This window comes from Erythrolamprus reginae, chromosome 1 (genome assembly GCF_031021105.1).
Source record: "Erythrolamprus reginae isolate rEryReg1 chromosome 1, rEryReg1.hap1, whole genome shotgun sequence".
Lineage (NCBI taxonomy): Eukaryota > Metazoa > Chordata > Lepidosauria > Squamata > Dipsadidae > Erythrolamprus > Erythrolamprus reginae.
Window position 1 is genome coordinate 67059392 of NC_091950.1, and position 27578 is coordinate 67086969.

A 27578-nucleotide genomic window follows, 5' to 3' on the forward strand; every position below is an offset into this window, starting at 1 on the left:
GGGAAAGATGTCTCAAGTCCCCCATGCCTGGCGGTATAGGTGGGTCTTGAGTAGTTTACGGAAGTCAAGGAGGGTGGGAGCAGTTCTAATCTTTGGGGGGAGTTGATTCCAGAGGGCCAGGGCCGCCACAGAGAAGGATCTTCCCCTGGGGCCCGCCAGACGACATTGTTTGGTCATCATCGTTCAAGTGAATTGTTAAGTCCTCGACTTACAACCTTACCAGTGTTGCTCGCTGGGATGACAATTTGCTTCGTGTTTCCTGCGCTCTCCTTCCTGGGTCGCCCCCCCGCCTCGGGCTGGGTAGCTAGGCGAACAGGTGTTGCCAGAAGCATAAATGCTGCCAGCGCTGCTTCCATCCACGCCTTCTGCTTGCACCTCAGGTGGGAGGTGTCCGCATGAGGCTGGAGGGAAGCCGGGCAGGTGAGAGGGAAGCTTGTCTGAGGCCAGGAGGGAGGAAAGAGGAAAAAAGCAAGGAGCTCAGACACAGCAGCAGCAGTAGCAGGGGAAAAAAAGGAAAGCTGAGCCGAGACCAGTAATCCAGGAAGTGACAGCCGCTGACCAGCTGGAGCTGCACACACATCTTCATTTCTGCTGGTGGAACTGAGTTCCACCCCCTCCTGCCTGCTGCCCACCCCTGCAAGCATATATCCTGCCCCTGAGTTACAGACTCACCCTTGCTTTTAATATCCACTTTAGTATTTCATTTTTCAAAGTCAGAAACTGGGGAGAAACTCGAAGCATCGCAGCGAGACAGGCTGGAAAATAGGCTCTGATCAGCTCTGTGAAAATCCAGTCTGACAAACCATTGTCGAAGGATCTTTGGATCAGAACTGTCCTGTAGGGACAGTGAAGAATGAGAGGCATCTTGGACAACCAAGAGGAGCAGGCAAATTCCTCAATCTGTCAGAGACAGCTGTCCAGCAGTGGGGGCAGCGGCCATTTTCAAATGACCACTACAAAACTGGGACAACCAGACCAAGTTTATGTGCAGGAGTGGTTTTAGGAATGCTGAAACCAGATGAGAGAGTGGCCAACTCACAGGTAAAAGGCAATTTTGAATTTGGATGTTAAAAGAATTTCCTGAGCTGAAAATAGCAGCTACTTGGCAGTTGAGAAATGCATAGAGGAAAGAAAGAAAGTGGAGGCTAAACTACTTAATCCCAAAAAGATTATTCTAGTTATAATTGCAGTTAGAGTATTAAAAGGAAGAAATCCAGGAGAAAGTTTTGTGTGTGTGTGTGTGTGTGGATTTAAAGGCTATTTTTTGGTCTCCCATTTGATTAATGCAGCTCTGAGCCTGCTTCACATTCTGAAATTTAGGCGAGATTGACTGGCATCTCTAGATGAGTTGACCAACATTTTCTAAGACTTGACTATGGCCTGCTTCTGCCCTGTTGCCCTTTTAACTGCCCTTCACAAATACCACTCATTATATCTTCCTCTTTTGGATGTAAAGAAATCAGCTTCTGTTCCAATGCATTTTATTGTCTAAACTTAAGATCTGTGGATATTCAATTGTCTCTCCCCCTCCAGCACTTATTATTCAGCCCAAAGCACATTTCTTAGCTTCCTGCCAGCACTCATCTTTTAGGACCATTTTTCACCAGCAGCATCATCCTCCCCCTCTTCATCATTTTCCTTGGGTTTCTTGACTGCCTCCTCAACTCTATAGTGACTAATTTGAAAATGAAGAAAAAACAGTAAGGTTAATAATAAAGTAATTTTGCTGAACTTTTCTCCCCTTTCTTGTACTTTTCCCAGTTCCTTAGGATGCTGAAAAGAACTAACTGCCCAGAAGGCTTGAAAACTCTGACTCCTAACACACAATTGGCCTTAATCAGTGATGCCGAACCTTTTTTTCCTCGGGTGCCAGAAAAGCGTGGGAAGGTGAAAACAGCTTCCCCTGTCCCCTGTAGGTCCTCTGGAAGGAGGCTGGAAACAGCCTGTTTCCCAATTTCTGGTGGGCCCAGTAGGCTCAGCTCGTGTTTCTCTCTCCCCAAGCTCCAAAGGCTTCCCTGGAGCCAGGGGAGGGTAAAAACGCCCTCCTCCATCCCCCCCAGAGACTCTCTTGAAGCCAAAAAGCGCCCTCCCAGAGCCTCTGTGTGAGCCAAAAATCAGCTGGCTGGCACACACATGCATGTTGGAGCTGAGCTAGGGCAACGGCTCATGTTCCAGCAGATATGGTTCTATGTGCCACCTGTGGCATCCATGCCATAGGTTTGCCATCACTGCCCTATATATTCATGTTAGGCACATCAACACAAATTGTTAACAAGAACAGAAACAATGCTTCTACCAATATGTAAGCCTCTCTCTCCCTCTTCTCTCTTTTAAAAAATTATACATATACAGTATCTCTGTCTGTCTGTCTGTCTGTCTGTCTGTCTGTCTGTCTGTCTGTCTGTCTGTCTGTCTATCTATCTATCTATCTATCTATCTATCTATCTATCTATCTATCTATCTATCTATAATTGTCCTAAAAATGTGAGTTCCAGGTATATTTATAAATGAAGAGGCATTTATTAAAAACTACTAAAATTAACTAAGAATTTCATTAGTCCTCTACTAACCTCGTCAAAGTGTTAAAATTCCCATTGAAGACAGATGATTTTATGTGATGCTGCTCATTTTGCTCATTGCCCGCATCACAAACCCACCACCCTTCCTTCCCTCCTGTAATTAGCTTAGCCGTTGCTAGCTTAGTCATGAAAACAGATGGGGTTGCTGTCCCGGCATATCAGGCATTAAGATACCAGCAAAGGCCTGTGTGTGTGTGTGTGTGTGTGTGTGGATTATTAGGGTTAGATGGAGATCTGAAACACCTCCCCCACAAGGCATAAGGAACAGCCTAATGAAGGTGAAGGCGGGGCAAACCCCAACTGCATGCAGGAGAGCAAGCTGGAAGAGCACAGAGACGGACGGGATGCAGAACAATGCAGACCCAATACACGATCATAGGCAAAAAAGATGCTAGAGGAGACAATGCGGGTCCCTAAGGAAGGGAGGAATAACAACAACAGGGAGAAAGTGGCGATTAGCACACCCCAAGTATTGCCTCATAATCCTACTCTACCCCCTGGGGAGAGAAAGAGGCAATACCCAAAAGATAAAGAAGGAACAGCAACTCCACCTGTTTTCATGACTAAGCTAGCTAAGCTAATTACAGGAGGGAAGGAAGGGTGTGGGCCTGGGCAATGAGCGATTTGAGCAGCATTATATAAAATCAACTGTCTTCAATGGAGATTTTAACACTCTGATGATGTTAGTGGAGGACTAATGAAATCTTAGTTAATTTTAGTAGTTTTTGGCCTCTCCAGTCCCTGGCAGGCCTGTTTTTCACCCTTATGAGCCTCCATGTGCTCCCTGCACTTACTTGCATCCAAAATGGGCCACGTGGGGATTCCTGGGAGGGACAGGGTGGGCGGGGTAGGGGCAGCCAGGAGTGGGATTTGGAAGTTCTCCAAACTGCACAGACTCTTAGCTAGAGATTCTCCCGAACCCTTGAGAACCCCTGGTTTAATGTAATAGCATACAGCACTCACCTGTAGTCCACGTAGCCTGTTCTGTGGGGGTCCAATTTGCGTACCAGTTCTACAACCTGCACCCGTTTCAGGGGGATCTTTGATTGCTTGAGACACAAGAATACAATTATTGCATAGATCTTGTTTTTTATTACAATTGGCAGCAGCCCTAAAATGCCCTTGAGTGGTCCACAAACTGAAACAGGATCAGATGTGGTTATGATGGGAACTATCATGAAAAACTACAATTGTAGGCTAGACTGGGAGGTTGAAAATACAACCTGGAAAAAGTGATCAACTAATTCAGTTTCACTGCTAAAATTACGTAGGCATTAGGGAGAAGAGCTCCATTTGACAAGTCTCAAAATGTGGAAACACATTTTGGTTTATTTAAGTAAAATAAAGTGAAGGTTGAAGTAAATGTGGACATATCTGAATATTACTTGGAGGAAGTACTACTCAAGAGGTGTAAGTTAGACTTGGAAATTTAAAAACTTCCCAGAAGAAAGCAAAGGCAACAAACCTTTGCCACAAAGAAGAGGGAGTCAAACTATTCTCCAAAGCACCTGAGGGTAGAACAAGAAGCAATGGGTGGAAACTAATCAAGGAGAAAAGCAACTTAGAACTAAGGAGAAATTTCCCGACAGAACAATTAATCAGTGGAACAGCATGCCTCCAGAAGTTATGAATGCTCCAACACTGGAAGTTTTTAAGAAGATGCTGGGTAACCATCTGTCTGAAGTGGTGGTTGGACTAGAAGACCTCCATGGTCCCTTCAACTCTGTTTTATTCTATTCTAAACATACATAATACCCCTTTCTCCTTAATCCTAAATGTACCGTACATATAGGAAATATGTGAATTTGAAATGTTTGTTTATCGAAGGTATTTTGCTTTAAGACTTTTTGGCAAATATCAATATTTTCTGAGTTTCACATTTCTTTTGGCACACTGTAATGAGTAAGGAAGGTGTTCTTGGCAGAGATATGCACGTTTTGTTGTCAAGGCAACAAGAAGTAAAATATTTGTTGAGCCCAGGATGTCCTGACAACATCTGAACATGCAAGAGTTTGTTATAATAGCTAAACTCAATAAAAGTAGTTTTTCAGTGGAGTTGATTTCTTGGTCTAGTCTACCTAATGCAGCTGACACAAACGTTTTCTTTCAGACATATTTGATCAACAGGGGCTACTCAATTAATGTACTGCTGAGAATTTTGGCATTCATATCTCTATCAAAGATGAGCAACATAAGGCACCTAAGTTCCTATATTTTGGGGGGCATTTTTGGGTCCCCTCAAAGTCTTTAAAATTCATGCCAGCAACATCTCACCAGTGATAAATAAAAATGATGTGATTTTCCTATTTCTCTCTGATGGAATAATTTCTTAATTATTTTCCTTTTTAAAAAAATCATTTAAAAAAAAAGCTTCCTCGCTCTTTGAAGGACCAACTATTCCAGCCCTCTCTATAGTCATATCATCCGTGGCATCTGGCTCTTGGCCAAGAAAAAATTTGGAGATAGTGAAGATAGTGCAGAGATTCCAAACGATGATGTTTGACCTTCGTGTTCAAAGAGGACCTTGACATCTAACAGGTTGGTGGAGTGTCCACGATGTGTCTGCAGGTGACCGGTAAAGCCTATACAGACACAAAATGTTCTGCCACACGTTGGGCAGATTCCAACCACAAAACAATAAAATTTCCTTTTCTGATCATCAGTATAATTTTATGTCCACAGTGGTACCTCGACATACGAGTTTAATTCGTTCCAGACCCGAGGTCGTAAGTCGATCAACTCGCATCTCGAACGAATGCCTTTAGACTTTGTTTTTCGCGCCGAGATAACCAGAAGCAAGGATTCTTGCACCACCTAGCAGAAGCTCAGCTTGGATCCCGAATTTGAGCTCAGGTGTCGAACAGAAATTTTGCTTGCGTTGTGGCTCGTAAGTTGGAATAGTCGCATGTGGAGCAGCTCGTATCTAGAGGTACTACTGTATTTGTTTATTTATTTAACTGGTAATCCTGTCTTTATTATTAGGAATACAAATAACTCGGTGTGGCAAACATATTCAATACTTTCCTTCTCTCATTTTCAACAACAACCCTGTGAGGTGGGTTGGGCTGAGAGAGAGTGACTGGCCCAAAGTCACTCACCTGGCTTTCATGGATTTGAAACTCAGTGTCTCCCATTTTCTAGCCTGATGTCTTAATCACTAGACCAGTGATGGCGAACCTATTTTTCCCTCAGGTGCTGAAAGTGTGGGTATCTGTGCTATCGCCCACACCCATAATTCAATACACTGAAGGCCTGAAACAGGCCTGAAACAGCTCATTTCCTAACCTCTGGTAGGCACGGAAGACCCATCTTTCGTCCTCCCCAGGCTCCAGAGGAAAAAAATGCCCTCTCCCATTCACCCAGAGACTCTCCGGAAGCCGAAAATGCCCTCCCAGAGTTTTCAGGCAAGCTGTAAATCATTCACATGCCCATTGGAGTGGAGCTAGAATAACGGTTTGCATGACAGCAGATATGGTTCCGCATGCCACCTGTGGCACCTGTACATAGGTTTGCCATCACTGCACTAGACCAGACTGTTTTTTAAAATCTGTCTTGGTTTCAGATGTAGATGAGTTGGGATTTGTAGCTGTAAAAATCTGGAACACTCTAATGAATTTAAACTTCCCAGGGATCTTCTGGGGTAACTGTAAGAGTTAAAAGAATTTTACATTTTGAAACATTACCAGCATCATGGCTTTCCGAAACTGTGCCACGGGGATTTTCATGTCACCATAATTATCAATACTCCTAAAAAAGTCCCAGGGCCTTAGCTTGTTGATATCCAAATAGATCTGGGGATAAAAGGGGGAAAAGAAGAAGTGAATGAGACCACAAGTTCAGTATTCTAAACCACTTCCCTCAGGATGGCATCAAATGTCTTTGGGTAAATCTGCCATAACATCTGTTTCTGCGATTCTAACATAAAGGCTAAGTTTTCTGTGGCTGAAACTCAACTTTCATCCCCTGGATAAGGCTCTTTGATTGTGAATTTTTCTGCTTTCTAATTATTAATACTTAAGCAGGCATTAAACCTTGTCCACTTTTCATTTCAGAAAATATAACATTACGTTTTCCTCTTTACAATTGAATCACTTCTCGTAAGCCAAAACATGTAGTCTCCCAGCTTTCTCTTACTTTTAATGCTTCTTAGCTCTGATCCTGGCTGTCAATTTTCGCTTATGCTGCTGCCTCTCTGTCGCTTGGTTGTCAATAGTTACGGGGTGGGTTAGAGATAAGGGTTAGTGGGAGGGAAGCACACAGGAGGCCATGAAGTGAGATAAGTTTCGTTTTCCTTGGTGCCAGGAGGAGACCGTTAGAAGAACATTCCAGAAGTGTGACGTGTGGGGGAGGGGAGGAATGAATCCACCTGATGGTCATGGACAATAGGGATTGGGCATTCACCCAAGGGGGTTGGTAAAGGAGGATTTGATATATGCTTGTATCGTGCCATTTTCCTCAGACTTTGCTTTTCCTTCAATGCTTCTAGTTCTGATTTTGATAAATTCACTTTTGAACTTTTACAAAAACATAGAAACATAGAAACATAGAAGACTGACAGCAGAAAAAGACCTCATGGTCCATCTAGTCTGCCCTTATACTATTTCCTGTATTTTATCTTACAATGGATATATGTTTATCCCAGGCATGTTTAAATTCAGTTACTGTGGATTTACCAACCACGTCTGCTGGAAGTTTGTTCCAAGGATCTACTACTCTTTCAGTAAAATAATATTTTCTCATGTTGCTTTTGATCTTTCCCCCAACTAACTTCAGATTGTGTCCCCTTGTTCTTGTGTTCACTTTCCTATTAAAAACACTTCCCTCCTGAACCTTATTTAACCCTTTAACATATTTAAATGTTTCGATCATGTCCCCCCTTTTCCTTCTGTCCTCCAGACTATACAGATTGAGTTCATTAAGTCTTTCCTGATACGTTTTATGCTTAAGACCTTCCACCATTCTTGTAGGACTCTTAGTTTTATTTATCTTTCATTCTGACTGGCAGCTTGACACTGGCATTCTGGAACAGCCAGCTACAGCCTCAGAAACCTCATTATGCTACTTAAGGAATGGTTCTCTTAAAGGGACTCCTTCAAATGGATCTCTCGCTTTTTGTTAGCACATTCATCACATTTCTACTCTCATTGCGAATCTCTTTCTTTAGATCACAACTGTCAATAAGGTTTAGTGGACTGCAAATTCCACCATCCATCAAAAGAAGCCATTTGGCTTGGATTAACAACTGAAATTCAACCAAAATGTAAAATAATACCAGGGACATACTACCAAGTGAGATGGGAGTGTCCCAAAGCACACAAATTCTGGAACAAAATAAAACAATGGTTGGAAGAACTACTAATGGCAAACTAGATTTAAAACCTGAACCCTACTGGGAATTACTATAGATAAATATGATAAAGCGACAATAAACTTAATGTTACACATCCTGACCGCAGCGAGATTGGCCTTTCCTCAAAAATGGGAAAATAATGACACCCCCACAGAAGAAGAGATTATATATAAAATATTGTCCTGCGCAGAGATGGACAGAATTACGAAGGAGCTAAAAGCCCTACATGGCCACATTAATTGCGGGACCGCCTTCTGCCGTATGAGTCCCAGCTACCGGTTAGGGCCCAGAGTCGGCCTTGTCCAAATCCCGTCAATTAGACAATGTCACTTGGTGGGGCCTAGGGGAAGAGCCTTCTCTGTGGGGGCCACAGCCCTCTGGAATCCTCCTTGAAGTAGACCCAGAGACAGGGTTTGAGCAATCGGTACTTTTATTCAGCTCAGAGAATAAGTGACAGCTCAGCAAGGTAAAGTGACGATTCAGCGAGTACCGACTGGCTCTGCAGGGAGAAGCCGCTTCTTTTATACTTTTGCGGTTCCCGCCAGAGCGAGAGCCGGCCGCGTCTGAGCCAATCAGGAGCGACTTCCTGCTTGGGCTCAGACAGCGCTGGAAAAGAGGAACAAACTATTTACAGCGTTACAAGGTAGCCATTTCAGGATACAACACCCCTCCCCTCATAGTTGGACCCATCCATCAAGAAAGCCACGTGACGAAGTCGTCCAATCGGTGAGGCCTTCGAGATTCTCGCGCTGACCTGCGCAGTCCATTTTCTCCTTCGCCACTGACTGTGGAGGATGGCTCGCCGCTGTTCTCCCGGTGCGGCGGACTAGGCCTGGCGGGCCCAACGAAGGCCTCGGAGGACGAGGATGGCTCGGCGTCGCTGGATGGTTCCCCCTGGCCCGATAAGTCTCTCTGCGTGTTTCTTAGTTCGGGCAATGTATAAAAGTCTGTTGAGGGGGGAGAGTCCGAGTCAGCGGGTTGTTGTAATTGGTTTTCAGTTCGTTTCCGAATGTGGTCTATGTGTCGTTTCCACAAACGACCATCCTCCAGTTTAACAATATAAGTCTTGGGTGCATTTTGCTTAACAATAATTCCCTTCATCCAGTTTACATTTCCATCAAAGCATTTTACATATACATTTTGACCCAAATACATTTCTCTTTCTGGTTTTATGCACATTTGGTTATTATTCAAACAGAACCTTGGGTTTAACCTGTCTAGTGGTGACCTCAACTTTCTCCCCATCAATAACTCTGCAGGGCTTACATGTGTGTGCGAGTTAGGGGTAATGTGCTGGGTTAATAAGAATTGGTCCAAGTTCTGTTGCACATCTCCAGGGCCTGACCTGTGCAATGCCTCTTTTGCCACCCTTACGTAACGTTCTGCCAACCCGTTAGCCCAGGGCGAGTAAGGCGAGATGAGGGCATGTCTGACCCCCAGGCCATCTAGGAATAATTCGAATTGCCTGGCTGTTAGTTGTGGTCCATTGTCAGACACCAATAGATCAGGGCAACCATGGGATGCAAACAGTCTGCTCAATACCTTGATAGTGGCACTTGTGGTTATGTTGTTCATTGCTATTATTTCCAACCATTTGGAGAAAGCATCAACCACTATTAGGAAATACTGAGACCCCACTGGGCCAGCAAAATCAATGTGGATCCTAGACCAAGGGCCAGCAGGCTGTTCCCACTCAGCCGGAGTTGTTTTGGGGGGATTGGGCCTAGACTCTTGGCACGGGTCACACTTTGAAACCCAACTTTCAATATCCGCATCAAGCCCTGGCCACCATAAATGCCCCCTTGCTAGGCTCTTCATCCTGACAATCCCAGGATGGCCCACGTGTAACATTCTGAGTACCTTTTCCCTTAGGCGTTTGGGGATGATCACTCTATCCCCCCACAGCAAACAACCTTTTACATATGACAATTCAAGCCTTTTGTTCTTAAAATCACACAATTCAGGTTTAACAATATCATTTTGCCATCCCTTTAGAACACAGTTCACTACTTGTTTCAGGATTTGGTCTTGCTGCGTGTGTGCAGCTACCTCTTTTGCTGTGGTTAGTGGGTTTTCCTCGAGTTCTATCATTAGCACGTCTGTGGTTGGAACAGGGTCTTCTACCAAGTCTGCTATGGGGCATCTGCTGAGGCCGTCTGCATGATTGATTTTCTTCCCCCCCTTGTGGGTGAGCTCATACTGATACCCAGAGAGGAAAAGGGCCCATCTGATTAGTCTTGGAGACATAAAAGGTGGAGTGGGCTTGTTGGGGGCTAGCAGGCCTAGTAGGGGTTTGTGGTCAGTGACTAGCTCAAAATTTCTTCCAAAAATGTAATTGTGAAACTTCTTTACCCCTGCCACTAATGCCAGAGCCTCCTTGTCTAACTGGCTATAATTTCTCTCCGTGCTGGTCATGGTTCTTGAAAAAAATGCTATTGGGGCCTCTGTCTGATTAGGTAGAACGTGAGCTAGGACTCCTCCTATGCCGTACGGCGAAGCGTCGCACGTGAGCCTAATGGGTAGTGAGGCACTATATTGGACTACTACACTTTTAGAAGTTAGTAAATTTTTTATTTGAGCAAAGGCTTCACGTTCAATTTTCCCCCATGTCCAGCGGGCTTCCTTCTGGAGTAAACGATGGAGAGGCTCTGCTACTGTTGCCTTCTGCTTTAAAAAAACGGAATAAAAATTAAGGAGGCCCAAAAATGCTTGCAACTCACTCTTATCTCGTGGCTCTGGGGCTTCTCTAATTGCTCTCAGCTTCTCAGTTGTGGGGTGGATACCTTCCTTATCTATTTTATATCCTAGGAATTCAATACTGTTAGTTCCCCAGACACATTTATCAGGCTTGATTCGTAACCCTTTGTCCTGTAGCCTCTTAAGTACTTCCCTTATTCTTTTGTTCACTTGTTCCTGGTTTTCCCCTGCAATTAAGATGTCATCAAAATATGGGATGGCCCCATTTACCCCTGACAATAGGCGTTCCATGATGCTCTGGAATATCCCTGGGGCTATGCTCACCCCAAACTGTAACCTCGTGCATTTGAAAGCCCCCCTGTGCGTTACAATTGTTTGAGCGTTTGCTGTTTGTTCATCGACCGGAAGTTGCTGGTAAGCCTGCGCCAGGTCGATCTTTGCGAACCTTTTCCCCTCCCCCAGGGAGTGTAAGAGTTGTTGCACAACCGGACTGGGGTAGGGGTGGTGTTGGAGTGCCTTATTCAGGGTTGATTTGTAATCAGCGCAAACTCTTAAGGAGCCATCTGGCTTCAGGGGTGTCACTATGGGAGTTTCCCATGGCCCCTGTTCCACAGGGACCAAGATACCTTGACTAATGAGTTTGTCCAGCTGTAAGTCTAGCTTGGGGAGAAGCGGGAGGGGAACCCTGCGAGGTTTCAGTCTAACTGGTGGGACCTTGGGGTCAATAGAGAAAGATATGGGGGTTCCCTTATACAATCCTAAGGTGGGGCTGAACACTTCAGGGAACTCTTTCACAAAGTTAGGCATAATATCACAGTTTACATTACACACACCCGAAATTTCAATCCCCAACGGTTCCATCCATGCTAGCCCTAGCAGGGAGTGTTTGGCCCCCGTCACAATAAGCATGGGAAGGGTACATTTGACATTCTTAAATACAATAGGTACATTTGCAGTTCCCAGGACCGAGATTACCCCCCCTTGGAAGTCTCTGATCACCAAAGAGGTTTGAATTAGGTCAGCCTCAGACACATTAGGCATATATAGCTTAAATTTTCCCCAGGGCATGATGGTATATCTCGAACCCGTATCTAGCTCCATTGAGCAAGGCTGGTTATTTAGCAACAACGAGATAACAATTTTAGCCCCCTTTTTGGTTGCCGTGTTATTCACGGAATATTGAGAGTTACCTCTATTGTAGTCTCGGTTAGCGGTGGGGTAATTCCTTTGACCCGAGTTGCGGAACGGTCTCCTTTCTCGCGATTGGGGGGGGTGGTTTTGGGGTCGCTGGTATTGTTGTGTGGCAAAAGTTTCTTCTGGTGCCGTTGCCCTGCATGCGATGGCGATGTGGCCTCTCCGGTTGCAACGGCGGCAAGTGGTGTCGCGGAACGGGCATCGATGGCGCTGGTGATTTCCCCGGCAGCCCGCGCAGGGGGCTGGATGAGTAGCTCTAGGGTGTCTCGGTTGGTCTTGCAGGAGGAGGCAGTCGTCCCCGTTGCTAGTTAGCTGGCCGCGGACGTCTGTTCCCATGGCGCTGGGAGACTCGGCGTCGATTTTGGCAATGGTTTCTCGCCTTCCGTGCTCTTTTAATTCTCTTGCCGCTGCGTCGGCTGCTTCCGCGGTTTGCGCTAATTTGATTACGGTTTGTAGAGTCGGCTCATCTTCGGTGAGGAGTTTACTTCTCACTGTGTGGTTCTTCATGCCGAAAATCAAGGCGTCGGTGAGGCGAGCTTCCGGATCTTGAAACTTGCATTGAGCGAGTACCGTTCGAAGCCGCGTTGTGAATTGGCTTATCGACTCGGTTTCTCTCTGAGCCATCATGTGAAATTGATGCCGGTAAACCACGGCTGGTCTGGTTGGTTTAAAATGGCTCGCTAGTTTCTGTTGAAGGACGTCCCACGCTGTGGCTCTTGCTTGTTCTGGTTCGGTGAGAGTTTGGGCAAGTCTACGGATCTCTGCGCCGCAGTAGTTTAGAAAAATAGCCCGTCTGCGATCGGCTCCGGCGTCCTGCATTCCCGCCGCCTCGAGGAATATCTCGAAGGTGGCCATGTACTCGTCCCAAGTCATTTTCTCGGCATCGAAAAGTTCTGGAGCCTGGCCGATCTGGATTTTGTCCATGTTGCACGCGAAGTTCTTCCGTTCGTTCGTCGCCAGTGAAGTAGACCCAGAGACAGGGTTTGAGCAATCGGTACTTTTATTCAGCTCAGAGAATAAGTGACAGCTCAGCAAGGTAAAGTGACGATTCAGCGAGTACCGACTGGCTCTGCAGGGAGAAGCCGCTTCTTTTATACTTTTGCGGTTCCCGCCAGAGCGAGAGCCGGCCGCGTCTGAGCCAATCAGGAGCGACTTCCTGCTTGGGCTCAGACAGCGCTGGAAAAGAGGAACAAACTATTTACAGCGTTACAAGGTAGCCATTTCAGGATACAACACCCCTCACCTTCTGCAAGAGTCTCAATATTCATCTATGCCATCAGGCTTGCGACCATTAGACTCTAGCCCCCTGGCCAATAAATGTATTATGAGTTAGTTGTTTGAATGAGAATCAGTGTTTTTTTATGGTTTTGGGTTTCTTAGACTATTAATTTAGATTAATTTGATTTAGGATGTTAAATTGTTCCTATATATATTGTAAGCCACCCTGAGTCTTCAGAGAAGGGCAGCATAAAAGTCCAATAAATAAATAAATAAATAAATAAACAAACAAACAAACAAACAAACAAATAAATAAATAAATAAATAAATAAATAAATAAATAAATAAATAAATAAATAAATAAATAAATGCATGCATGCATGCATGCATGCATGCATACATACATACATACATACATACATACATACATACATACATACTTACATACATAAAATAGAAAAATAAAACAGAGTATTTTGAAACCTGGGATAAATTTTATTATTGGTGGGAAAAGAGGAAAGCCGGGTTTATGAATTAGTGACAAAGTTGGATATATGTAGAATTTTATTTCTCTTTATTCCATTTTCCTTTTAAGAAAGATAATGGATATATATTTAGGAGAAGAAGTAACCAAGTGAAAATATGTAAACTGGATTATCCGTAATGTACTTGACTTTTTGTCTTTTATGTTTATTTTGTATCAAATAAAAAACTTTTTAAATATATAAAAAAAGAACTGAAACTCAATCACAGCTCGAGTGTCATGCAGGTAATCCTTACTTAGTGACCACAATTTGGGCAGCAGCTCAATCATTTATCAAAGCTATTGCTAAGCAAAACATCAAAATTTTACAATCTTACTTCAGCTTCCCTTTGCTTTACATGCTAAATGGAAGATACGAGAGCTCAACAAAGACCCAATATTCTGAGCCTAAAAGCAGGGGGTGGGTTCTAACTTACCTCGTGGTTAGTTCACTTCCTCCCGTGTCATGTGGCTGTGCCTCGTGGACATGTATATTATTATTATTATTATTATTATTATTATTATTATTATTATTATTATTATTAAAATAATATTTATTAGGTATTTACCAATATAAAGACAATACACTGACATAACAGATTGTTCAAAGGTGGGTACAGTCATAATTATTGGTTACATCAGACATACACCCCTCTTCCCCCCTCCCTCGGCTGCCAGTCTGCAGTTGTGTTTTAGATTTATTTTCCCGGCGTTGTGTAACAGCGATGTTCTCTATCTATATGTTTATACAGTTATTTATCTCAGATTTCTTTTTCTAAGTATTGCATTTATACTATTATTGTCATAGTTATAATGATATAATCTCTAAAAAAGGAGTCAACGAACAAATAAAATTTTACTTTTGTTTTTGTTTTGTTTTTCTGATTATTATTATTATTATTAATAATAATAACAATTTATTTATTTATTTATTTATTTATTTGATTTGTATGCCATCCCTCTCCTACATGCAAGTACAGTGCCAAAAATTCAAAAACAAAATCTCCAAAAAAGCCCAAAACAAGATGGTGGTGCATTTGCAGTGTTGGAAACTTGGCTTCTGCACATGCACAGAAGGAAAAAAAACCCAACAAAAATATTCCCCCCCCCAAAAAATGGCGGCTTCCACAGACTGCCACCGACATCACCATGACATCACCAGCGGCTTACTATCGGGTCTATAGAACCGGTGCAATCTGGGAGGAACCTACCCCTGCCTAAAACGTATCACAGGTGAGGGACTGATCGTTACACTTACCTGAATCAGCTTCATAGGATCTATCTGATACACAATCTTCTTCATAGAATGGCCTCCAATTCCTCCATAGACGATATCTAGTTCAGGCCGTATTTCACAGACATGATCTAACAGCCTGATGAAGCCATCATTTACAAGCACATTCTAAAATAGAGCCAAGAGCAGGATAAGAGGGTTTGAGGGTGAGAGATAAAGGATCCTGTTAGATATTTGCCTGGGTGACCTATCCAGACAGGGTAAAAGTCAAAAGTTCAGATTTGTTTATTGCATGTTGTTTGGTTGCCTTCTTTTGGCTCTTAAAATGTATCTTTGTAAAACTGCCCTGTTGCTGGGCTAGATTGTATAAATAGGAGAACTGTCATTGTATAGAGCTCTCAATACTCCATTGCTTCTTGACTGAATTGACTTCCTTGTCCCGTTAGCAAATAAACCTTGCTTGATTCAACCTTGCTTTGAGAGTTATTACATTGGCGACGAAGAGACCGACCCTTCGTGTGGTATCATGGCTACTCCATCGGTAGTCCAGCCACCTGAATTCTTCGACCCAGAAAGAATGACCTGGACAGCCTACGTGGCGAAGTTTGAAATATTTTTGGAAGCGGCCGGCATGAAAGATGCCGACAGCTGCTGCAAGTGTGCCCTTTTCCTCAATTACTGTGGCACACAGATTTTTGAGCTGGCAGAAACCCTCACTGACCCTGAACCGGCGAACTCAGTTTCCTGGGACGCTCTCTCGTCCAAGCTAGCCACTCACTTCAAACCTACGAAGCCAGCTAGAGTTTTTCGCCATCAATTCTCCCGGATGTCACAAGCAGAGGGGGAAACGATCAACCAGTTCGCAACTCGCTTCAGAATCCTCCCTCACTTTTAGCTCCAAATAAAAATATAAACATGTCTAATCCTCTTTAAAAAAAAAATCATTTTAGGCACGCACCTGTGGAGCCTGGGTAAAATCTAACAAGTGTTTCAGAAAGAGGCAGTAGAAGCCAGGGGTCTGGTTCAGGGGTGGATTCCAACTTACCTTGCGGCCGGTTTGATTCCTTTCATGCTGTGTGGCCACGTGTGTGTGCTTTGCACATGCGTGTGCCTGCACAGTGCAGAACACCCCAAAAAAATTCAAAAAAAGAAAAAGGCGGAAACAAAATGGTGGTGCATGAGCAGTGCCAGAAATCCGACTTCTGTGCATGTACAGAAGAATATTTTTTAAAATCCAAAAAAATGCAATTTTGTTTTTAAGAAAAAGATGGCGGTGCCCAGGGACCAATACTGACTGATTTGGTTCGGTGATGTCATCTTAACATCACCAAGTTGTTACTGGTTCAGGTGAACTGGTCCGAACTGGGAAGAACCCACCTCTGGTCTGGTTGATCCTTTAGTTCAGTGTTTCCCAACCTTGGCAACTTGAAGGTATCTGGATTTCAACTCCCAGAATTCCCCAGCCAGCGAATGCTGGCTGGGGAATTCTGGGAGTTGAAGTCCAGATACCTTCAAGTTGCCAAGGTTGGGAAACACTGCTTTACTCAAACCCAAAATGGCACCAATAGTTACAGGAGACGGAGCATGTCATATTTATCTATGAATCATCCTTGATCAAATAGATGGCATAAGCTGTCAGAATAGGGCACATCCTGCTTTTCAAATTACACACCCAAACTCAGAGTTTTGTAATTTGCATAAATCTACATATATACCACCACTTTTCATAATTGTTTCAGCCTCTTTTTCCTGTTTTGCACAAAGCATTCTGCTTTGCCAATCACGGGTAGCTTTACTGGGTCTTTCATACAAATGTGCTTGCTAGCATATTCTTTTGAATAAAACGGCATGCATTTTCAAACAAATATGCCTGAGATCCTTACTCTCAAAAGTAATGTGTTATGTCTCTCTTTCTGAAGTTCGCTTGGTATGTACGCAGTGAACTGATTTTTTTTTTACTACAATCCCTTTCAAGATACACATTAGTTTTCTTCATTTAACTCAGGAAACTCAAAAGCCGTCAAGCTAATATTCCTCTGGGCTCTGTTGGAAAAGAAGCTAAAATTGTTCACGAAAGGCTTTAAGAAGATTTCAATACTATTGAATGTTATGACTCCATTTGTACCTGAAAGCGTGATTTAATTGGCATGCATGATGCTTTTCAACTATGTTGAAAATAATTGCTTGGGGGGACAGGAGAGAGGGAAAGAGAAAACTATTTTTAAAAAATATAAGAAGACAGAGGAATCTAATGAGATACTAATGCTGTGAAGTACCCTATCTAATATTTAACTTGCACAGAGTATTCAATATTCTGTAAATATCTTATGCTATATGGTATAACGCTGTAAATATTTATTTCTCTTAGCAAAGCCCAGGATATGTGGCAACCTTTCATTCTACCAACAATTGGCTTTGTGCACATAGCAATATATATTCCTTAACTTTACCCTTCTTAATTCATTCTTACTGAGATGTTGATTTCTTCCATTCTGGTCCTTGGATTCTTCCTGACTGACATGAGAAGAGCAATAGCGCCTTCTACTGTGAGGAGATTGTGGGACAGCTGTGAGGAAAATAAATTATAATTTGGATCCTGAAATAATAACAAGAAATTATTTTGGTCCTGGAACTTTAAAAAAAAAAGCCTGCACCTAGAGCTGGAGACTTTGTTTCTGTTCTAATTTTAATACAGATTTGTTGCATGATTTTATACAATGCACGAACTCATGAGCAACATCCTTGGCCTGTAAAATGGAAATAACAGTGATCAATAGCTTTTAATGAGGTGCAATGCATGTACAATTGCCATAGATTGATGATCCAATTAGAGAAACAGATTTTTAGCAAGGATGTCTGGGAGGCTAAAGAAGAAGGGACAGGGTACAGTTCCTGGGAGAACTGTTGATTTTGTTCAGCACAGTCAGATAATAAAGATAAAATATTGTGAAAATATTTACTGACTCCTCGCATCCTGGACATAAACTGTTTCAACTCCTATCCTCTAAACGTTGCTACAGAGCACTGCACACCAAGACAACGAGACACAAGAACAGGTTTTTCCCCAAATGCCATACCTCTACTAAACAAATAATTCCCTCAACACTGTCAAACATTTTACTAAGTCTATTTCTATTTCTATTCTTCTATTTCTACTAGTTTTTCTCATAATTCCTATCACCTATTTCCTCCCACTTAGGACTGTAGGACTGCAACTTGTTGCTTGTATCCTAAGATTTTTATTAATATTGTTTCTTCATTGCTTATTTGACCTCTATGACAATCATTAAGAGTTGTACCTCATGATTCTTGACAAATGTATATTTTCTTTTATGTACACTGAGAGTATAGCACCAAAGAGAAATTCCTTGTGTGTCCAATCATACTTGGCCAACAAAGAATTCTATTCTATTCTGTTCTGTTCTATCCTAATCTAATCTATTCTATTCATTGTTTGTAACTCTGAACAGATTTCTACGATGCTGCATCAAAAAATAGCAATTTTTAATTTTTAATTTATTCTGCACTCATTTTCTTTTTGATAACTTTTAATTGGCAGTAACTACTTATCGATAACAATTTTGACAGGATAAGATATTGAAGCACTTTACTTTTTAAAAATCGGCTAAATATATTACCATATGGCAGCAGCTGGCCAAATGTAGCTGGACTAGGAAGCTTACACAGGTCAAACTGAATTATAAGATAGAAGGGTATTAATTTTTGTATTCACTTTCATAGGATAAGGAGGATTACAAGAGAGTAAACAGGGATACAATAGAGAATACAAATCAGAAGAAAAGCATGCATTCCTTTTGATGAGTATTCTCCATTGTATACTTGCTTACTCTCTTGTGATCCCTTTCTCTCCAATCTCTTTGCTCTGCAGGGGAAAAATTGGTTAGGCACAGCAGAGGTTGCTTAAAGAGGTCACTTATTGGAGTGATGAAAAAAGAGAATAAAAAAACAGGTCAGCATCAGACAATGCGTACTAGTTCACTGTAATGGCAAATATGTTGAAATGTATTGATAAAATTGAACGGGTCCAAAGACAGGCTACCAAAATGATGCAAGGTCTTAAGCATAAAACTTATCAGGAACTATTAATGAACTCAATCTATATAATCTGGAGGACAGGAGGGAAAGGGGAGACATGATCAAAACATTTAAATATGTGAAAGGGTTAAATAAGGTTCAGGAGGGAAGTGTTTTTAATAGGAAAGTGAACACAAGAACAAGGGGACACAATCTGAAGTTAGTTGGGGGAAAGATCAAAAGCAACATGAGAAAATATTATTTTACTGAAAGAGTAGTAGATCCTTAGAACAAACTTCCAGCAGACGTGGTTGGTAAATCCACAGTAACTGAATTTAAACATGCCTGGGATAAATATATACCCATCCTGAGATAAAATACAGGAAATAGTATAAGGGCAGACTAGATGGACCGTGAGGTCTTTTTCTGCCGTCAATCTTCTGTGTTTCTATCTTTCTATATGACAGAAAGAGATGATCATAAATGCCCACCATGGTCACACAGTAATTTTATCAGCAGCATCAAAACTTTGAATGGTTACTGCACAAGTGAGTCAATAAGCAAGATCTACCTATAGTCAGAAGGCTTTCTTTGTTTGCGTGATCAGTTGCAAACTGTAATCTCTAATAAAAGCTGTAAGACACTTTCAGCCCCTAAATTTATAAACAACATGGTATGGGAATGCCCTGGTCACTCAAACGTTTTTCTCTGACAGGTCTTTGTTGCAGGTCTACATTTCTTATCCTCTTTGCTACTTCAACTGATTTGAAGCCAATGTCTGCCACGTTTGAAGTCTAGAAACAGGAAAACATAAGAACAAAACTTGGGAAACTTTTCTCAGATTCTACAGTGAACTGCATAACTTTATCAGGGCCATAAAACTGGCAGCCCAAAAGGACATCTGACAGAATATGGCATCTCACCTTTAGGATTCTAAGGCTCCCATTCAATTCTACTCCTTTGCTTAGCTTTATTGCCCCTTCGTTGCTGATATGGTTGTTGCTCAAATCCAATTCAGCAAGCATAGTGTTGATTTTGAGAGCTTCTCCAAGGGCAATCGCTCCTTCATTCCCAAAGCCATTCCAGGAGATGTTCAGTATCTTCAATGTTGCATTAGCCTTCAGGGGGAAAAGAGAAGATAGAAAGAACCAACCTTTATCTGTGACTATGTAAATCTTAAGAAGAAGAAGAAGAAGAAGTAATATTCAGTTCTGAAATCAGAAATGAAATCAATTTGAAGAGACCTCTGACCAGTGTTCCCTCTAATTTTTTGGGGGGGGTGGGCGGAAAAGTATAGTGTCTGAGCGGCAGTCCCTTTGGGACTGAGCGGCACAGAAATAATAAATAAATAAATAAATAAATAAATAAATAAATAAATAAATAAATAAATAAGCAAGCAAGCAAGCAAGCAAGCAAGCAAGCAAACAAACAAACAAACAAACAAACAAACAAATAAAAAAACCCACCCTGTTTTGCCTCAGAGAATTTCAAAATAAAATACTGTACTGTGTGTCTATAACAGTGAGCTCATAATAGGGCAACTCTGTCAATATCAAAATGCCACTTAAATAGTTGAGCTAGTTTCAAACTAGATTTTGATTTTCTTTCTCTCTTCCTTACTCCCATTCTTTTTCTTTCTCTTTTCCTTCCTCTCTTTTTTCTATCTGTTTCTCTCTCTTCCTCTCTTCCTCTCTCTCTCCTTCCCTCTCACTCTTTCCCTCTCAGCTTCTGGGCAGGTTTGGAAAACTCTGAGTTGATGATGATTTTTAAGTGAGCGATTGCTCACTGCTCAGCTTAGAGGGAACTATGCCTCTGACCATGTTTCATAATGTGAAAGCCTGACTTTCCCAACATTTTTTTCCTTCCACACAGAGACCAGCTAGATTACTTTGGGAATCACGGCTGGACTAAGATGTGTAGAATCTGCCTGCTAGCATTCCAGCTGGTATTGAAAAGCTGCATAGTAACTGCAGTGATTCAAGACTGACTTTGCCTCTTAAATTGCCGACAATGCTACTAAGTTCTTGAGAGAGTTTTTAATCCACAGCTAATGAAAATATAAATTTAAAAAGAGTAGTTTATAAAGCCAGTCATACAATATCCCAGCGGCCGATAAGGCCCCACAGAATTGGCCTTCTCCGGGTCCCGTCGACCAAACAATGTCGTTTGGCGGGCCCCAGGGGGAGAGCCTTCTCTGTGGCGGCCCCGGCCCTCTGGAACCAACTCCCCCCAGAGATTAGAACGGCCCCCACCCTCCTTGTCTTTCGCAAATTACTTAAGACCCACCTTTGTCGCCAGGCATGGGGGAGTTAAGTTATCCTTTCCCCCTAGGCTACTACAAGTTATGCATGGTATGTTTGTGTGTATGTTTGGTTTTTTATAATAAGGGTTTTTTAGTTGTTTTTATTAATTGGATTGTTCATGTTGTTTTACCACTGTTGTTAGCCGCCCCGAGTCTGCGGAGAGGGGCGGCATACAAATCCAATAAATAATAATAATAATAATAATAATAATAATAATAATAATAATAATAATAATATAGAAACCTGGAACTCTGAAGCAGTGGTGAAATCCATTCTTTTTTACTACCAGTTATGTAGGCAAGGCTGCATAGTGGAAATTTTGAGTTGTTTGGAGAACCAGTAGCAGAGGTTTTGAGTAGTTTGAAGAACCGGCAAATACCACCTCTGGCTGGCCCCAGAGTGGAGTGGGAATGGAGACTTTTGGAATATCCTTTACTCAGGAGTTGGGTGAGAATGGAGGTTTTGCAGTAGCCTTCCCCTGTCACACCCACCAAGCCACGCCCGCCAAGCCACGCCCGCCAAGCCACGCCCGCCACGCCACGCCCGCCAAGCCACGCCCGCCAAGCCATGCCCGCCAAGCCACACCCGCCAAGCCACACCCACCAAGCTACACCCAAGCCACACCCAAGCCACACCCACCAAGCCACACCCACCAAGCCACACCCACCAAGCCACACCATGGGCTACTGCAAAACCTCCATTCTCTCCCCACTCCTGAGGGAAGAACAACTCAAAATTTCCATTATCAGTTCTCCAGAACAGGGGTAGGTAAACTTGGCTCTTCTATGACTTGTGGACTTCAATCCCCAGAACTCCTGAGCCAATGATGCTAGCTCAGGAATTCTGGGGCTTGAAGTCCACGTGTCGTAGGAGAGCCAACTTTGCCTACCCCTGCTCCAGAACCTGTCAGAAACTGCTGGATTTCACCCCTGATCAGAAGGCTCTAGGCGGTAATAGCCTTGGGTTGGAAGGATGTGACAAAATGGACAATGCAAAATTGGTACTGGTTCATGGTGGACCATATTCAATTTGAGATTATGGATAAAAGGATGAATTCTTAATGAAACTGATTTGCGACAAGTGATGGGAAGATGGGGCAAGGTAAGACGATATATGGCTAGTAGAATCCGAGACCAAGCTACAAGGAATAAACTGGAATCACTTTATAATTTAAAGTGGGCCTTCTCCGGGTCCCGTCAACTAAACAATGTCGGTTGGCGGGCCCCAGGGGAAGAGCCTTCTCTGTGGCGGCCCCGACTCTCTGGAACCAGCTCCCCCAAGAGATTAGAACTGCCCCTACCCTCTTCGCTTTTCGCAAACTCCTTAAAACCCACCTTTGTTGTTAGGCATGGGGGAACTGAGATATCTCCCCCAGGCCTATACAATTTATGTATGGTATGCTTGTGTGTATGTCTGTTTAATAATGGGTTTTTTTAATATTTTAAATTGTAAATTATTAGATTTGTTATAAACTGTTTTTATTGTGTTGTGAGCCGCCCCGAGTCTACGGAAAGGGACGGCATACAAATCTAATAAATAAATAAATAAAATGTAAACTCTTGAGTTAAAATGGTATATATAAGGAACAACCTCAATTTGATGGTGGGGTGTGAATGTTTGTCTGGTGGTGGGCACCAATCACAGAGCATTTGTTGTATGTTGTGTGTGTGTTCGTATTTTATAAAATCAATTAAAAATTAATTAAAAATAATAATAATAAAAAGAAGGCTCTGAAGGTTTGGAGAATTGTAGGAAGGTGACACTGGCTACATGGAAATGCACTGTGAAAGAGCCAAAGGCACTCTACAGACAGGGGCTTTATATTTGAATTCCTTTTCTTCCCATTATTTATTTTTTATATCAAGGACTTCTTTGAAATCAGGTGGAGCAGAGGGTCTGGCAGATCATAGAGTTGGTACATTGATGCCATTGGCACCACGCTGAAGACACCAGCATTTCTGGCCAGCATGAACATTGAATGGAAATTCTGGGGATGTAGTCCAACACAGATCCAAGTTGGAAAGGTTTAGGAAAAGCGGTCCTAGTACAGGTGTCCTTTCTGATCTAGGAGTCTCCAACCTTGGCAACTTTGAGCCTGGGGAATTTTAACTCCCAGAATTCCCCAGCCACCAAACCAAAGCTGGCTGGTGAATTCTGGGAGTTGAAGTCCTCCAGGCTCAAAGTTGCCAAAGTTGGAGATCTCTGATCTGATCTAGACAATCTGAAAGTATAGTGAGGTATGGAAATAAGTTTAGAGCAGTGATGGGCTACGAGACAGAACGCTAAATTGCGCTCACCGCCATGGCTCGGAAGTTCTTGCGGGACCAGCGCGATTTTGCTGCTGCACCTGGGAGGTAGCAAAGTTGCGCCCATGTTTCGGTGAGGTTTTAGCTGCGGCTCTATGCATGATTTTGCTATCTCCACAGGTGTAGCAGCAAAATCGCGCTGATCCCGCAAGAACTTATGAGCTGCGGCGGCGAGCGCAATTTAGCGTTCTGGCTCATAGCACACCGCTGGTTTAGAGTAAACATAATCATGTAGTTATGGAGTTGTTTTATATTTTTTAAAATGCCAATTCGGGGTGAATAATTGTTTCTCCTGCTTTGAAATATTTTGAAATATCAAAGATTCTTTGTGAGTAAGAGTCTCCGTTTGCTGCTTTCTAGCCGTAGGCTTTTATCTTTGTTGCTTTGGTATCATACTCAACCTTGCCTTGCTCAAGGCTTTCAACTCGAGACATCTAAAGCAGATCCTCCAGCAGATTCTCACCTTGAGACCATTACTCAGTGCCGTAGCGCCCTTCAGCCGCAGATGATTCCAGCTCAGATTCAGACTCTCCAGTGATTCATTATTGGCTGAATAAAAGATGCAGAAACACTTATATATGCCATATGGACACTTTTTGCAAGATTTATTTATTAATTTTTTATGCTGCCCATGTCACTATCCAAAGCAACTGTGGGTTTTGGGTTGTTTCTAGATGTCTATGGCTTTGAAATATGAATACTCCTCTGGAGTCCTTGATGGTCTTGATATCTGACTTACTAATACAGTGGTACCTCTACCTAAGAACACCTCTACTTACGAACCTTTCTAGATAAGAACCGGGTGTTCAATTTTTTTTTTGCCTCTTCTCAAGAACTATTTTGCACTTACAAACCTGAGCCTCCAAAACTGAAACCGGAAAAGGCAGGGAAAAGCCTCCGTGGGGCCTCTCTAGGAATCTCCTGTGAGGAAACGGCTGGAAAAGGTGGGGAGAAGCCTCCGTGGGGCCTCTCTAGGAATCTCCTGTGAGGAAATGGCTGGAAAAGGTGGGGAGAAGCCTCCATGGGGCCTCTCTAGGAATCTCCTGTGAGGAAATGGCTGGAAAAGGTGGGGAGAAGCCTCCGTGGGGACTCTCTAGGAATCTCCTGGGAGGAAACAGGACCTCCACCCTCCCTGTGGTTTCCCCAATCGCACACATTATTTGCTTTTACATTGATTCCTATGGGAAAAATTTCTTCTTCTTACAAACTTTTCTACCTAAGAACCTGATCAGGGAAAAAATTAAGTTGGTAAGCAGAGGTAACACTGTATTACTATTTGGCACATTTCATCCCTTAAGTTGGGAAAAAAAACTTACCCAGCATATGTCCAAATAGCTCTCCAGCTTTCTCAGAAAACTCATTGTAACTGAGGTCCAGCTCTGTCACTCTGTAATTAGCCTGCAGAAAGATTAGTGCAGAGATCTATAGATCCAGTTGTTGTCTTTCATTAAGCACTTGCCTTAAAAAAACGGTGGCCTTACAAATGTTTGTTTGTGATGTGACACTTTACTTTTCCAAAGTGTCAATAATAATGTTTCCAAGGTAGTGTTGTATATGTATCCATTTACCTTAAAACATATACATGGACATACACATGTTGACCTCATACCATCTCAGATATGCTATTTTTGTATTTCCTCTGCATCTCTACTGGTGGAGGGCCAGCGTGTAACTAGTTATCCAATCTTGAGGTAGCATTTTAGTCTCTTCAGAATAAAACCATTCTGGTTTATTTTTCAGGCGACCTGATTGTTAGGAAACTACAATATGCTGAAAACTACACTCTAAGTTATAGAATATGGTTCAAACAGGCAGGCAATTTCAGTACATACTGCCTCCTTATTTCTAATTCTGATTATGGCTTCCCTCAGGGAAGGGAAAAAAAGGTTCAAAGTTATTAAAGAATGATTAAAGAAAATTAATGATTAATCAGTGGAACAACTTGCCTCCAGAAGTTGTAAATTCTTCAACACTGGAGGTTTTTAAGAAGAAATTGGATAACCATTTGTCTGAAATGGTATAGGCTTTCCTGCCTAAGCAAGGGGTTGGACTAGAACAGTGTTTCCCAACCTTGGCAACTTGAAGCTATTTGGACTTCAACTCCTAGAATTCCCCAGCCAGCATTCGCTGGCTGGGGAATTCTGGGAGTTGAAGTCCAAATAGCTTCAAGTTGCCAAGGTTGGGAAACACTGGACTAGAAGACCTCCAAGGTCCCTTCCAACTCTGTTATTCTATTTATTATTCTAAGAAATTTTATTAAAGAAGCATGTGTTCTTCTGTGGATATCTCAAATAGAGATTTGAAGAAAGCACAGTCCTTCTACCCAAGAGACCAAGTCTGATCACAATTTGAGAGTAAAAATATATATATTTTGTTTTATACTATTTATAAGCCTCTTTACTCCCAAGAGTCTAAGTGTCATGTTTAAATTGTATTAACCAAAAATTATAACAGTAAAAAATAAATCTGAACAATATCCAAAATACAAAGTAATCACATAATTGTAATTATGTAATTGTAACAGATTGTAATTTACAGTCATTTAGCTAGGACCAAAATCTTGATTAAATAAAAAAGATTTAAATCTATTTCCAGCAGTCAGCAGGTTGGAGGCTGTGTGTATGTCTGGAGGAGCAGTAATCCATAAAGTGATGACAGTTACCAAGAACGTTTGTCATCTTACTCATGCCTAGGAATATCACAAAGGGGTGGAATGAGTGATAGAAAGGATAGAGAGAAAGAGGGAGGGAGAGAAAGGAAAGAGAGAAAGGGAGGGGGAGAAAGGGAGGGAGAGAAAGGAAAGAGAGAAAGGGAGGGAGAGAAAAGGGGAATGAAGGAGGGAGAGAAAGAAAGAGTGAGTGATAGAAAGGATGGAAAGAAAGAGGGAGGGAGAGAAAGGAGAGAAAAGAAAGGGAGATGAGAGAGGAAGGAGGAGAAAGAGAGAAAGGAGGGGGAGCAAATTATGGATGTCAGAACCCGCGCATGCGTGATAGCGCGCGCCGACACTTTATTTATTTATTTATTTATTTATTTATTTATTTATTTATTTATTTATTTATTTATTTATTTATTTATTTATTTATTTATTTATTTATTTATTTATTTTACTATGCCGCCCATTCCTGAAGGGACTGCCGCTCAGACACTATACTTTTCTGCCCACACTGAAAAAAAAATTAGAGGGAACACTGGTGGAATCTCCTTGGACTGGAAATGAATTGCACAGGCAGATTCAGTTCTACCAAGACATTGCCTGGTGTACCCAAATGCTACACTCTTTAGAGCAGTGTTTCCCAACCTTGGCAACTTGAAGATATCTGGACTTCAACTCCCAGAATTCCCCAGCCAGCATTCGCTGGCTGGGGAATTCTGGGAGTTGAAGTCCAAATATCTTCAAGGTGCCAAGGTTGGGAAACACTGGTTTAGAGTTTTAAAGTTAATGACCACCACTTTAAATTGTGCAGAGAAGTCTGCAATAATCAATGCAGATGATTTTGTTCTCTTTAATGCTTACTCTGAGCTCTTTATTTATTTATTTATTTATTTTCTTTGTTTGTCAAGTATGTATTGGTAGTATACAAAGATATAACAGTGTTTATATACCTGATAATAGTGAGAGAGAAAGGCATTACATCAGGGGATGGAAGGCATGCTGGTGTACTTATTGCCAGAAGTTATTCACTACAATGCTTCAGAATTACTCCTTCCTGTCATGGCTGGGTTCTGGATTCTGCTACTGTCGGTTTGCTCAGGGACACACGGGCGCATGCACAGTACTAAAAAAAGCAAGATGGCGGTGCCTGTGGTGCCACTGAGAGAACTGGTTCAGGGGCGTGGCAAGCTTGGGTCACTGCCGGTTCCAGCGACCCAGGTCGCCAAGTTACTAATGGTTCTATAGAACCAGTCTGAACCGGTAGGAACCCACCTCTGCTTCCTGTATTGAATGAGCAATTGAGGGTGTTGCGTGCAGAAATTATTACATTTGTGGACAAGAGGTATTTTCCAAATATGGCCTTGTGCCATGATTGGTGATGACTGGGGTTGTAATTCATCATATCTAAAGCTTGAGAAGCCTGTTTTAAAAGTTTCAGCTAGTTTGGAGGATTTTTATTAATTTCCTATAGTTACACTTAAATGCT

General features: G+C 42.3%; 1 protein-coding gene across 1 annotated transcript in view; it reads right to left on the reverse strand.

Moving 5' to 3' along the window:
* Window positions 1-1491: 1491 nt before the first annotated feature.
* Window positions 1492-27578, reverse strand: part of LRRC74A (leucine rich repeat containing 74A) — a 35684-nt gene continuing 9597 nt past the window's right edge. The window contains exons 7-14 of the mRNA XM_070733889.1: window positions 24756-24837; window positions 23903-23988; window positions 19754-19948; window positions 17266-17361; window positions 14820-14963; window positions 6263-6370; window positions 3543-3628; window positions 1492-1675 (exon numbers count right to left, since the gene is read on the reverse strand). Coding sequence (XP_070589990.1) covers window positions 1588-1675; window positions 3543-3628; window positions 6263-6370; window positions 14820-14963; window positions 17266-17361; window positions 19754-19948; window positions 23903-23988; window positions 24756-24837 — 885 coding nt within the window. The 3' untranslated portion in view covers window positions 1492-1587. The remainder of the gene's footprint in view (window positions 1676-3542; window positions 3629-6262; window positions 6371-14819; window positions 14964-17265; window positions 17362-19753; window positions 19949-23902; window positions 23989-24755; window positions 24838-27578) is intronic.